The sequence below is a fragment of the Trichechus manatus genome, unplaced genomic scaffold (assembly GCF_000243295.1).
Source record: "Trichechus manatus latirostris isolate Lorelei unplaced genomic scaffold, TriManLat1.0 scaffold00008, whole genome shotgun sequence".
Classification (NCBI taxonomy): domain Eukaryota; kingdom Metazoa; phylum Chordata; class Mammalia; order Sirenia; family Trichechidae; genus Trichechus; species Trichechus manatus.
Window position 1 is genome coordinate 28,992,928 of NW_004443944.1, and position 14,485 is coordinate 29,007,412.

Sequence of the window (14,485 nt, forward strand, 5' to 3'; positions counted from 1 at the left end):
CGCCACCCCCGCCACCCCCGCCAATATGATCTTCAGAATCAGCTTGTGTAGTTCCAGAATTTTTCGTTAGTATTATTACATTCAATGACTGGATTAATTTAGAGTAAATCGACATCTTTATATTGAGTCTTCCGAGTCAAAAACAGGATATGTCTTCTTATTTATTCAAGTCTTCTTTTATGAAAGATGGTGTTTAGGAGTTGATTATTGATTAATCAACACTGGCCACCTATCTCTGATTTCATCTAATACTGCTACACTTTTTCATAAAGGTATTGGTCAGCTGCCTTTCTACAAACTATATTTACTGTGTCTTTAGCTTTCCCCCATCTAGCTTTCCAATCCAGTAACCCAAGCAAGAAAGGAAGAACATTAAATTTTTGACATGTATTGTTCTGGTGAACCTGTGCCATTTTCTAGTGATCACAGATTTCTAATTGCTCACTCCACTGGTTACTGATCTCTGGAATTAACTGGAATCTGCTTACAGCTTAATAAACTTTTTTTTTCTTTTGCTACAGTTTCCCTTTTTAAACCCCCCCTTATTATTATTGTTTTGTTTTGTTTTTAAGATATGTTTCCTCGTATCTTTCCTACTCTCTGACTTCTCAGAAATTACCAACATAGACTTTAAGATGACATTTACTAGTTTTTAGGAATCCTGGAATTAAATTTTCTGAATCTAGAGATGTGACTTTCCTCTACACTCCATCAGCCTTCTTCAGTCTTTCATTGTCTGGTTTAGTCTCCACGGTCTGTCTGTTTTTCAGTCTTGCCAAAATCGTCTACTCCCTTGTCCCATTGTCTTCTATTTTACCTGCTTGGAGAAACTGCAGCCATGGGTTAGTCCAGTTTGTCTTTTCCCAAGTGCTGCTTGGCTCTGTGCGTGAAAATCGTGTGGTGGTGTTGATCAGTGCCACTGTAAAAATTCATTGTTTCCAGCTTGAATTATAACTTCAGTTATCCAGCAGAATCCTTCTGTTTCCCTGGTCAAGTTTTTTCTTTTTCTCCACATTAGCTATTTGAAGCCACCTCCTGTTTTTCCTAAACCTCTGACTTTGTAGGTTCCAGATTGCTTTCAGGATAAAATCCAAAGTTCTCAAAATGGTGTACAAGGCCCCTGCACATCTCTCGAGCTTCTCCTCTCGTGACCCTCCTACAATCCTCTACTTCAGTCAGCTTGGAAGTCTTTCACCTTAGAGCCTTTACATGTGATTTTCTCCCTGCTTTAAACACTGCCTTTCCACTCCCTTCCCTGGTGCGCACACTTAGTATTCATTTCTCAGCTTAGATCTCACTTCTGCCTGGAAGCTTTCCAGCTGCCCTTCCCACCTCCTAGGTCTGAGTGAGTGTCCCATCTTTGTATTTCTGTGAAACTCTGGTTGATTCCCATTATAGCACTGACTGAGCTGAATTGTAAGTTTGTGTTTCTTTGTCTATACCAATAGTTTGTAAGCTGAGAGCAGTGATCATACATTGATCATATTCCTAGCCCCTAGTATAATTGGCTGCTAACCGAAAGGTCGGCAGTTCGAATCCACCAGCCATACCAAAAGGTCGGCAGTTTGAATCAACCAGGCGCTCCTTGGAAACCCGATGGGGCAAAAGTTCTACTCTCACCTATAGGATTGCTATGAGTCGGAATTGACTCAACGACAACAGGTTAGCATAATGCCTGCTTAATAAATGTTTGAGAATAGTAATATACTTAGTACCTGGTAAGTGATGAACACTGTTGCCCCCATTTAATAATTTAATAATCACTAATAATCTCATCATCACAATTTATCTCATGTAATAATTTTCATAATAGCCTTATGAGGTCAAACATTATTCTTGCAAGTCTCCTTCCTTTTCTGCTCTGTCTACCTGCTCTACCAGCTTGTTTTCAGTTAGCATGAAAACATGCTGTTATTTCTCCCATGTTTAAGAGCAAACTCTTTTCATTCCATTTACCATCTTAGCAAAATCTTATTTTACAGTAAAATTCCTTGAAAGAGTTGTATCTACTTGAGATCTCTAATTCTTCTCCCATTCTTTTAAATGTCCTCTAGTCTAGCTTTCATCCCAGCTGTTCCACCAAACCACTCTTGTCAAGGTCACCAGTGAGCTCAGTTTTGCTAAATCTGATGGTAAGTTTTCAGTTGTCGTGTTACTTAACTTAGCAGCAGCATTTGATGCAGTTGATGGCTTCCTCCTTTTTAAAACACTGTTTTCTTTGGCTTCCAGGACACCACACTCCCCTAATTTTCCTCTTACCTCACTGACCACTCCTCAGTTTTTTGCTAGTTCTTCTTCTTCTCCCTGACCTTATAACATCTGAGTCTTGAAGGCTTAGTCCTTGAACCTCCTTGCCTATTGATAATCACTACTTTGATGATATCATTTTTACTGATGTCTTTTTAATACCATCCTTATACTGACAACTCCCATGTTTATAGCTCCAGAGCAGAACTCTTGCTTGAATTCCAGACTCACATCCAGCAGTCTACTTGACGTCTCCATTTGATGTCCTAATAGACATCTCAAACTTAACATGTTCAAAGCGGAATTTCTCATCTCCCCTAACTACAACTCACCCCACCTACAGTCTTCCTCATCTCAGTAAATGGCATTGCTGTCCTTCCAGTTGCTCAGACCAAAAACCTTCGAGTTACTGTTTATTCCTCTTTTCCTCTTAGACTCCACATCTCATTACCAGCAAATCTTGTTATCTCTCCCTACAGTATAGGTCCAGAATCTAACCACTTTTTACCACTCACAAATTTTTCTAAGGGCATAGAGGACGTGGAAGGAATTTAAAGTTCTCTCATGTTGTATTAAGAGAACAGATACACAGAGGTGAATTGACTTGCCCAAATCCACATAGTCATCCATCCTTCTTCCCATTGGCTGCGTTGCTTAATGTTTTACCCCATTCATAGAGCTGTATGTGTAAATTACATCAAGGTCAGAAAGCTATTGAAATGTGTATTTTCCAAACATAGGACAGTTCTTTGAAATAAGAGCCCTTAAAATGTCACAGAATTTCTCTGATTTTGGTGTTAACAGAGTATTTTGAATTTTGGTCGCTGATGTATCTCGTGAGGGTAATTGAATGTTTATTTAAGTGGCCTCCATGTTCCAGCACCCAAGGTGAATCTGGTTCCTGTGATACCAACACGGTTCCTCTTTCTTTCAATTTTCTTTTTTCCTTCTCCTATTCATTTCCCTAACCTGGCAGTTAGAATTAGGCCTAATAGTAGTGTGAGTCTCTTACATAGTCACCTATTCGATGACAAAGATGCCAGTGCAGTCTAATGGGAAAAAGATGGTTTTATAGTAAGTGCTGCTAGATCAACTTGATATCCACGTAGAAAAAAATTAACCTTGACCCCTACTCCATGTCATACACAAAAATCAATTCCAGATAGAATATAGACTTAAATGTGAAAGGTGAAACCAAAAAGTTTCAAGAAGCTAAAATAGGAGACTATTTTCATTAGCTGGCATAGGGAAAGATTTCTTAAATAAGACAAAAAAAAAACGCTACTTGTAAACAAAAACATTGATAAATATTTTCTACAATAAAATGAAAGACTTGTGTTTATCAAAAAATACCATTAAGAGGCTGATGCTGTGGAAAACATTTTGCAGTTCCTTAAAAAGTTAAACATAGAATTACCACATAACCCAGCAATTCTCCTAGATATTATGCCCAAAAGAATTGAAAGCAGACATTTCTCCACCAGTGTTCATTGCAGCTTTATTTGCAATAGCCAAAAGGTGGAAGTAACCCAAGGGTCCATCAGCAGATCAATGGATAAACAAAATGTGTTATGTATGTACAATGGAATATTATTCAGCCATAAATAGAAATGAAGTTCTGATTCTTATTGTGACATAGATGAACCTTGAAAATATTATGCTAAGTGAAATAAGTCAGACACAAAAGGACAAATATTGTGTGATTCTGCTTATGTGAAATATCTAGATTAGGCAAATGCATTGAGACCAGAGTTTATTAGTGGTTGCCAGAGGTTGGTGGGAGGGGAAATAGGAGTTAACTGCATAAGGGGTACTGAGTTTCTGTTAGGGTGATGAAAAAAAAATTGGAAATGGATGGTGGTGATAATTGCCCAACATGGTGAATGTAATTAATGTCACTGAATTATACATGTAAAAATGCTTGAAATGGCAAATGTTTTGTTATATGTGTTTTATTATAATGAAATAAAATACCGTTAAGAGGCTGAAAGACAAGCCAGAGAGAGAAAGAAACTATTTGTAACAGCAATTACCCACAGTGGCCTGATATCAAGAAAAGAAAAGGAATTCCTTCAGATCAGTAAAGAAAAAAAAGAAAACCCAGTAGAAAATGGCCCAAAGATTTGAACAGGTAGTTCATTAAATACATGCAGACATGTTCATCTTCATTAGTCATCAGGGAAATAGAAATAAAACCTTAATGAGATACTACCACCCACCCACTAGAATAGCTAAAATTAAAAAGTCTAACAACCCCAAGGATTGGCAGGAGTATGGAACAGTAAAAACTCTGATACAGTACTGTTGGGAGTGTAGATTTACACAGCCTCTTTGGAAAACTGTTTGGCATTAGCTACTAAAATTGAACATGCCAATACCCTATGATTCAACAGTTCTACCCTTATATACCTAATAGAAATGTTTACATATGTCCTCCAAAAGACATATACAAGACTGTTCAGAGCACAATGGATAGCCTCAGACTGGAAACAAGTCAAATGTCCATCAACAGGAAAATGGGTAAATTGTGATATATTCATATGAGGAGCACTACAGAGCAATGAAAATGAGCTGCTGCTGTATACAGCCTGGATGACTCTCACAGACATTATGCTAAACAGATGAATCCAGGCACAAAAAAGAACACGCTGTATGATTCCATTTATGTAACTGGACAGTTTGAAAACAGGTAAAATTAATCTATGGAGCTAGAAGTTAGACTAGCTGTTACCTTTGGAGGAGGTGTTGACTGGGAGGAGGTATGAGGGAGGTTAGATCACTCCTTGTCAACTTGGCCTAACCTCTGACGTGAAAAGTGAAGTGTCAGATGCCTCTGGGGGTCAAGTAAGTACTTTAATCAAACGAAACAGGTCCAGAATAAGGTCATCTGCATAAATGAAATGACTATAGGGACTAGTGAACCAGAGAGTACATGCCTGGCTTTAAGGGGGAAAAAGCTCTTCCATTCCCATTGATGGTTGCCCTTAGGGCATGTGGGAACTCTAGCTTCTTTGATAAGCTTTGAATACAAAGATGTTTAGTGGAGCATTATTTATAATGGCCAGAAGTATTCACCAGGAGGAAGATAATGGTTATTCCAACCACTAGGTTCAACTTCATACAGCCATTATCATGATGTTAAGGTTTATAGTAACATAGGAAAATTCTTGGTGGAAAGAACAAGCTACAAAGTTGGGTATACTCTATGATCATAATTCAGCTTTTCTAGAGGACAACCTGGTAACTCTATTATATAAAGCAAAATAGGCCTGTGTTCAGGACAGCCTTCATTGTTGCCCCAAGTCATGAGACTTCTTTTCTCTCCTTCAAGTGCAATTAACATTAAATACAGATGGTCAGAAAGCTGAGCCCCTACCTCTTCCAACGACACTCCATAGTGCAGCCAGCATTAGTTAAGGTTTTTTATTTTGTAAGCTGCTGTCTCAGGCTAAAATAACGCACATTCCACAGTCTCTCTCAGTTCAGGATGTTGAACTGTCATGTCACGTTTATGTCAGGAGCAATCTCAAGAATATGGATTTCTTTTCTAAAGATTTGCTGCTGGTTTGAGATGAACAGAAGCATTCTCCGATCTTCCAGTTGAAATGTGTACTCTCAAAGATATGCCTGTTGGCTTTAAAAAAAAAAGGAAACATTTTGGAGTATTCTTTTCTAACTTTTATTTATTTTTGGTTTATATTAACCTAGAATTTGTTTAGCAGAATTTTTTTTTAAAATAACAATTTTATTGTGATATAATTCACATACTATGAAATTAACCCTTTTAACCACAATATAGTGCTTTCTAGTGTATTCACAAAGTTGTGCGTCCATCACTACTAATTCATTGTGGTCAAGAGAACATACTTAGTATGATTTCAGTTCTTTTAAATTTATTGAGGATTGTATTATGGCCTAACAAATGATCTACACTGGAGAATGATCCATGTCTCTTGAGTAAATGTGTAATCTGCTGCTGTTGGGTGGAGTGTTCTATAGATGTCTTTTAAGTCAGGATGGTTTACAGTTTTGTTCAAGTCTTCTATTTTCTTGTTGATCTTCAGCTAGTTATCCATCCATTATTAAAAATAGGGTATTGAAGTGTCCAACTATTATTATTAACTTGTCTGTTTCTCCCTTTACTTCCGTCAGTTTTTGCTTATGTATTTTGGGGCCCTTGTTGTTAGGTTCATATATGTTTATAATTGTTGTATGTTTCTGACGGATTGACTCTTTATCTTATAATGCCCTTTGTCTCAACAGAATTTTTTTTTTGATACATGCTTCTTTTAAACAGTTTTAAGCAAAAATTATTTGTTGTATTAGAAGTATATAAAATGAAAACTGAATGTATCTCACCCCCAGCTTCTGTAGAAATCAGTGTTATCTTTTAAGACCCTTTTTATAAATTTACACACACAAGTTTTCTTTAAGCAAAAGAGGAATCATAGCAGTGATAATGTTTTGCAGGTTTTAGAAAATTAAAGCTGCGTTGAATCCCAGAGATTACCTAGTCTAACATGCTTATTTTTTTAAATGAGAAAGCTGAGGCCCAGGGAGAGGCAGTAATTTGCCTACCTTCACATGGGGAATAGATGATTGAGCTGGCTTGAGGGCCCAGTTTCCTGACTCCTGGTACAGTGCTCCTTCCAGTGAACTTCACTGCCTCCTGTCTGTCCCTGAACAAGAAGACATTGTAATACTGTGACAGATATTTGAGCTATGAGTTGTCATAGCAAAGATTGTTTTATAAGTTGTGTTTTAGATTCATTTTGAAGATTTTGTTCTTTATTTCTTTTTTATAGCTCCTTGTAGAAATTCTTATGAGGCCTACAATCTCTATCCGGGGACAGAAACTGAAAAGTAAGTGTACCTGTCGGCTGCTTGTCTTCGTTTCCCAAACTGCTGGTATGGTAGTAGTTCCCATGAGTTGCTCTTCTTTCCCTTTTTAACATCTTACATTGAATGAGTGCCTCACGTTCAGCTGTAGGGCGCCTTCACCACCCTCTAGCTGAGCAGCTCTTTTTATTCATTCTATACTTGGTGGAAATACAGATCTTGTGCTTCAAAAATGTGGAAACTACTAAAAGAATTGCATCTTTGTACTTTCTGCAGTCCTTGGGTCCAGCTTTTATGTCTTCTTTGGTAAGTCTTATTTCTTGTACACAGTTAGCTGAGAAAGTAAGGAATAGCCTGGTAAGATGACTTTATTTTTTTTTAAAAACTGCACCTGTTTTTGTTTGGAGTCTCTGGGTAGCACAGACGGTTAAGTACTCATCTGCTAGCCAAAAGGGTGGTTCAGACCGACCCAGAGGCACCTCAGAAGACAGGCCTGGTGATCTGCTTCTAAAAGGTCACAGCCTCGAAAATTCTATGGAGCAGTTCTGCTCTGCATATGCGGTTGCCATGAGTTGGAATTGACTGAACGGCACCTGACAACAGTTTTTTGTTAAGAAGATAGATAATGTGTGTTTTTGGTAAAAAGTTCAGTCATTGTCAGTGTATGTATGGTAAAAAGTAAGTCTTCTGGTAGTGCATTATTTCTTAATCTTGGTGATAAGTATATGGGTATTATTCTGTTATTCTTTATAAATTATGTTACAGATATTCTTTTCAGGTATTCGATGTTTAATTTAAAAAAGTGAATGCGCTTTACTCTGGCATTAAAAGCCAGAGATCGTTTCAATTAACATTTGGTGAATACCCTTCTACAAGCATGTATGTATGTTTTTTCCTAACACTAATAGGACATACTATATAAGACCTCATTTGTATGTGCAATAGTGGTTAAGAGGATTCGTATTCATCCTTGATGTCACAGCCTTTCTACGCTATCTAAATTGGTTCTTCATGTTCTTTATTTTCCTTATAGCAAATAGGATTACTTGTTGGTATAGTTATTTATTCTCTCTTCCTCTCATTAAACTTATAAGCTCCATAAGGGCCAAGACACTGTCTTTTTTTTTTCTCCACCATTCTATTCTCTATATTTCATATAGAATAGGTGCTGAATAAATATTTGATGAATGAATGAATCCTAATTCACTTTGAAAATAGAAGGTCTGGAAATACTGATATACTGTTCTGGTGTTCCACCCTGCTCTGATGTCATTAAATAAATAAGCCAAAAACCCCAGTAGAGTGCATTGTAATAATGGGGGATACAGGGCATCTGCAATTTTCTCAAGCTAGCTTGCCAATTGCGATCTTGGAGGGAAACCTAGTATTTTAGAGTTTATGGTAACAAAGTAAGAGTGGATGAGCACAGTTTTAAAAATAAAAGCAGTGCAAACCAAAACATTTGCTCCGTGATTCATACTCAGCTTTATCATCCTCTGGTTTTGGGGTTATAAAAACTAAGTTTCCTTTTTGTGCTTCTCTCCTGTTCCTGCTCAAGAGGTAGCTAGTTTCTTATTGGAATTAGTAAGTCAGGCGTTAAAAGCCAGTTGCCTAAAACAAAACAAAAAATAAACAAAGCAAAAACACTCATAGTTGGTGAGTCTTTGATAAAAATGTTATCTTTGCTTGTTGCTAGTAGAACTTTCAGTGGAAATTTATAACGAGTAAATAAGCTTATACTTTGGGTTCTAGTAGTTCTACTTTTGGAAATATGTCTTGAACCAGTTCAACAGAAACATAATAAGGCTACACAGATGTATTAAATTGTTTTATTTGTAGTCTTTTTAAATAGCAACAAAACAAAACAAAATACCTAACAAAACTCTTAAGCAAGCCTCAAAGGAAAAATAGCTTTATTGAATGATGGAACCACAACAGTTTAAAATTATGAAGACTCTGGAACATAATAGGCAAATGGATACTATGTCAAGCCAAAAAGCAGTATACAAATTGGTTTGTAGGTTCTGATGGGCACTATGAAAATCTTTGGTAGACAAGCTCTTGAAGGAGGTATGCCAAAAGGAAATAATCTTGGAGGGAATTGTGAGTAACGGTTCTTATGTTCAAAAAATTTAACATTGTTACGCTATCTTTTTAATGAGAAAAATAACCAATTATTCCCCTTTCTCTTTCAGTAAGTGATGAAATGTCCAAGGACTGCTTGAGCATCCTGTATAATACCTGTGTCTGTGTAAGTACCACTGCTGTTGGGGCCCCACTTGTGTCTCCATCACATCTGCAATGCTTGAGAAGGGAATATTCAAGTAAGGGGCAGACATGAGAGCTATCTTCAGACATTGGGGGAATTGGACTTACTTTTTTGTGTGCCTGAGAACCAAGACCAGCAGGTAGAAATTATGAGGAAGTAGAATTTCATAACTGTTAAGAGCCAGGGCTGCCTTAGCAGGTACTAAACTCCTTTAGCTCTGAAGTTGTCCAAGTAGAGACTGAACAATTACTTGTGAAAGGGATGCAAGCACTGGAAGGGTGTCTTTGACCACATTCTAAGATCTTGCCTATTCCTTCATTTTCCTTGTTAACAAAACAGGAGCCAGAAGCTCCACCCATGTATTAAGCAGGACAGTCTACCATGTTGATCACTGAATGAGTGGTGCCTAAAGGAAGCAGTTTAGTAGCAAGAAAAGCACCCAGTACTTAGTGTTAGAACTTGATTTTGTGTTGTGGCCCTTGACTTAGTGGCTGTTTACCTCCTTGAGCCTTACTTTCTTATCAAAAGTGCAGTTAGTAAGTCATACTAACATCACAGGTTAGTGTGAGAACTAAATGAGATAATAGATGTGAAGGCACTTTGAAAGGAGTGCATCAGTATTAGAGATAATGACATAGTACCTGTCTTTTAGGAGCTCATGGTGTAGTAAGCCGTGTAAATAGTGAACCATAATACAGAGCAGAATGAAACAAGTGGTATTGTAGAAGTAAAATCCATATGTTGTGGAAATAGAAAAATTATGTTTAGTCCTAGCTAGAGCAGTAAGACAAGAAAAAGAAATAAAAGGTACCCAGATTGGAAAAGAAGTAAAATTATCTCTATTCGTGGATGATATGATCCTCTATATAGAAAATATCCCGAAGAGTCCACAAGAAAACTTCTAGAGCTAATAGAGGAATTTAGCAAAGTTTCAGGGTGCAAGGTCAACAAGCAAAAATCAATTGATTTTCTATATGAGAAATCTGAAAGGGAAATTAGGGAAACAATTCCATTTACAATAGCATCTAAGAGAATAAGTTACCTAGGAATTAATCTAACCAGGGACATGAAGGACTTGTATAATGAAAACTATAAAACACTGCTGACAGAGATTAAAGAAGACTTAAATAAATGGAAAGGTGTTCCATGTTCATGGATTGGAAGACTTAATGTTAAGATGCCAATACTACCCAAAGCAATCTGTAGATTCAATGCAATTCTGATAAAAATTCCAACAGCCTTCTCTACAGAAATAGAAAAAGCAATCCTCAACTTTATATGAATGGCAAGAGGCCCCGAATAGCTAAAGCAGTGTTGAAAGAGAAAAACAAAGTAGGAGTACTCACACGTCCTGATTTTAAAACATACTGTACAGCTACAGTAATCAAAACAGCCTGGTACTGGTATAACAGTAGACACATAGATCAAAGGAATAGAGTGGGGAGTCCATAAATAAACCCACACATCTGTGGTGAACTGATTTTTGACGAGAGTGCTAAGTCCATACAATGGGGAAAGAAGAGTTTGTTCAGTAAATGGTGTTGAGAAAATTGGATTTCCACATGTAGGAAAATGAAACAGGACTCATGTCTTACACCATACACAAAAATAAATTCAAAATGGATTAAGGATCTAAATGTGCAAACTAAAACCATAAAATTCTTAGAAGAAAATGTAGGGGCAAAGCTCTCAGGCCTAGCTTTTAGCAATGGAGTATCTAACAAGGAAAGCACAAACAGCGAAAGACAAAATAAATGGGACCTCATAAAAATTAAATGCTTTGTTCATCAAAAGACTTCACCAAAAAAAAAGTGACGAGACAAGCTACTGACTGGGAGAATGTCTTCAGAAACCAGATATCCAGTAAGAATCAACCAAAATATATCTATAAAACTTCAACAACTTAACAACAAAAAGACAAATAACCCAATCATAAAATGGACAAAGGACTTGAATAGACATTTCACCAAAGAGGACATTCATATAGCAACCAAACACATGAAAAGATGCTCAGCGTCATTAGTTATCAGAGAGATACAAAACAAAAGCACAATGAGCTACCATTTCTCTCCCACTAGTGGCATAGTGGTTAAGTGCTACGGCTGCTAACCCAAAGGTCGGCAGTTCAAATCCACCAGGCGCTCGTTGGAAACTCTATGGGGCAGTTCTACCCTGTCCTGTAAGGTTGCTATGAGTCGAAATCGACTCGATGGCAATGGGTTTTTTTTTTTTTTAGGATGGCTAAGATTTATTTTAAATAAATAAATAAATGTTGGTGAGGATGTGGGGAAATTAGAATTCTTATCCATTCCTGGTGGGAATGCAAAATGGTACAGCCATTGTGGAAAATAGTATGGTTGTGCCTAAAAAAAACTAAAAATAGAACTACCATATGACCCAGCAATTCCACTCCTAGGCACATGCCCAAAAGACTTGAAAGCAGAAACTCAAAAGGAGACTTCTACAGCAGTGTTGATTGCAGTACTATTCACAATAGCCAAAAGGTTCAAACAACCTAATGCCCATCAACAGGTGAATGTATAAACAAAATGTGGTACATTTGGTATCTTTTTGTGGTTTTGCTACTACTCAGCCAGTAGGAGAAATGAAGTCTTGATACATACTACAGTGTGGATGGAGCTTGAAGACATTATGGTCAGTCAGTCACAAAAGGGCAAATACTATATGACCTCACTTATATAAAAAGACAAGAAAAGGCAAATGTACAGAAACTAAATTTTATTGGTGGTTACCAGGGGCGGGAGGGAAGGGAAGAAAGTGGGTTTGATGGTGATGGAAAAATCCCATTGATTAAGGGTAGGGTTGCACAGCTGATTATTGTAATTGCTGTCAATAAGTTGTATACCTGTAAAAAAGCTGAATTGGCAAAAGCTGTGTGATAGACATATTTACAACAAGGACCAAAAAAAAAAAAAAGCTGCTGAGGCTGCCTGTGTACAGCCAAACTCCTCATGGGATTTGGTTTCTTGGTTTGGAGGTTTAGGGTCAGGGTTTCATAAGACATCCCAGTTAATTGGCCTAATAACGTGTTTAGTACTTCTGTTCTATCACCTACTTTGTTCTGTAGTGCCTAGAGGAAGGAGAGGTAGAAACAGGAGGAGGATGTGGAATGTGTGGCAAATTGCCTCCGTGAACAACTTCCTCTTTTGCCGTGTTTTTCAAAGTTTCAGTAGAAGAATCTTGATCAAAAGGGGAAAAATGCAGAAAAGAATTTCAAATTCTCATGGACTCCAAACTTTCTGGAGCCATGGAGGGCAGTTAAACCCTTAAGACTATTTCCCTGAGATAATCTTTAAACCTTAAACCAAAAATATCCCCTGAAGTCTTCTTAAAAGCAAACAGTAGTTCAGCTTAACTAGTAAAAAATGTCTTCCTTGAGCTTTATGCTCTTTTAAGAACTATATGGGATCAAAGTGACAACAGCAACTCGAAAGATTAGATAGGAACCTTAAGGGACAGTGAGTTTATATTAATGAGGGAGGAACAACTCAGAAAATGAGGGTGAGAATGGTTGCACAGCTCAAAGAATGTAATCAGTGTCACTAAGTTGTACATGTGGAAACTGTTGAATTGGTATATGGTTTGCTGTGTATATTCTCAACAACAACAAAATAAAATTTAGGGAAAAAATTATGTTTAGTTCCATTTTATTTCTTGCCTCATTACAAAGAAGGATTTCACATCTCTTTTGAGGTGTGTGGAGCCCTGGTGTCTCAGTGGTCAAGAGCTTGGCTGCTAAGCAAAAGGTTGGCAGTTTGAATCCACCACCCACTCATTGGAAATCCTATGGAGCAATTTTCTGCTCTGTCCTGTAGGATTGCTATGAATCGGAATAGACTTAGCGGCAGTGGGTTTGATTTTTGGTTATGGCGTATGTAAAATCTACCAAGATCACAAACTTAGAATAGGTAAGAAAGAAAAAAGGATAAAAGAAGAATAGAGATATAAAATATATCTAGAAATTGGACTGGTATAAAAATATAAATCATAAAAAATCATCTGTACTATGCATGAGGCACAAAATTGGGTCTCAGCTTCCTAGCAGCCAGTACAAATAAGAAATATGATTGAACACTCACACCGTTTAGCGTCTGTAACAGCGCAATCCAATAGAAATAAAACGCAAGCCACTTAAATTTCCTTGAAGCCATGTTTTTAAAAAATTTTTAAAAGAAATTAATTTTAATGATATATTTTACTTAACCCAGTGTACAGAATATTGTTATTTCAGCATGTAATCAATGCAAATAATTATTGAGATATTCGTATTCTTATTAATACTAAGTTTTCTAAATCTAGTGTGTATTTTACTCTCCGAGCACATCTGTTTGGACGAGCCACATTTCAAGTGCTCAATAGCCACATGTAGCTAGTGGCACGGACAGATTTATAAGATAAAAATAAACCAATTGTTCAGGAAAAACACAATCATTCCTGCAACTAAGACCACTAAGAGATTTTTTTATAAGAAAGATGGTGTAGGATGTAACGATTCAATCATTGACAACTTCCATATAGTCAGTTTTATGAGGCTGTTTGTTAATCATGACACCTGATGTTAACCAATGATATTCCAGTAAAGCCCAGTTCAGTTAAAACAATAAAAATACGTAAATAAAAGTAAGGGCATAGGATGATATGGTCCAACTGTGCTGATCTGCTGATTCCAGTTTGGAGAACCTAGGACTTTCATCGTTGCAAACACTGTTGCCTCCAGGGATCAGGAGTAAACAGGAAATGTGTGAAATTGCCCAGTGTTGAAGTGAGGACTTCTGAAAATTGTGACAAACCTAGAGCGAGCATGTCCTACCTAAAAAAAATAAAAAATTAACAAAATTAAACCATTGCTCTCCATCGATTCCAACTCATAGCAACCCTATAGGACAGAGTAGAACTGCCCCATAGGGTTTCCGAGGAGCAGCTGGTGGATTCAAACTGCTGACAGCCGAGCTCTTAACCACTTTGCCATCAGGGCTCCATGTCCTGCCTGAAGACATTTAAATTCAAATTTTAAAAAGTACTGCTGGCCAAATAAAACTTGGCCTGCTGGATTCTAGTTTGTAGCGCCTGATTTAGATATTAGGCAGATACTAGGTCAAGAACCTATGG

General features: G+C 37.2%; 1 protein-coding gene across 3 annotated transcripts in view; it reads left to right on the forward strand.

The window, feature by feature from the left end:
- TRPC4AP (transient receptor potential cation channel subfamily C member 4 associated protein) overlaps positions 1-14,485 on the forward strand; it is a 61,439-nt gene that overhangs the window by 5,197 nt on the left and 41,757 nt on the right. For all 3 annotated transcript variants that reach the window (XM_023725109.1, XM_023725112.1, XM_023725118.1), the window contains 2 exons: positions 7,053-7,110; positions 9,282-9,337. In XM_023725109.1, coding sequence (XP_023580877.1) covers positions 7,053-7,110; positions 9,282-9,337 — 114 coding nt within the window. The remainder of the gene's footprint in view (positions 1-7,052; positions 7,111-9,281; positions 9,338-14,485) is intronic.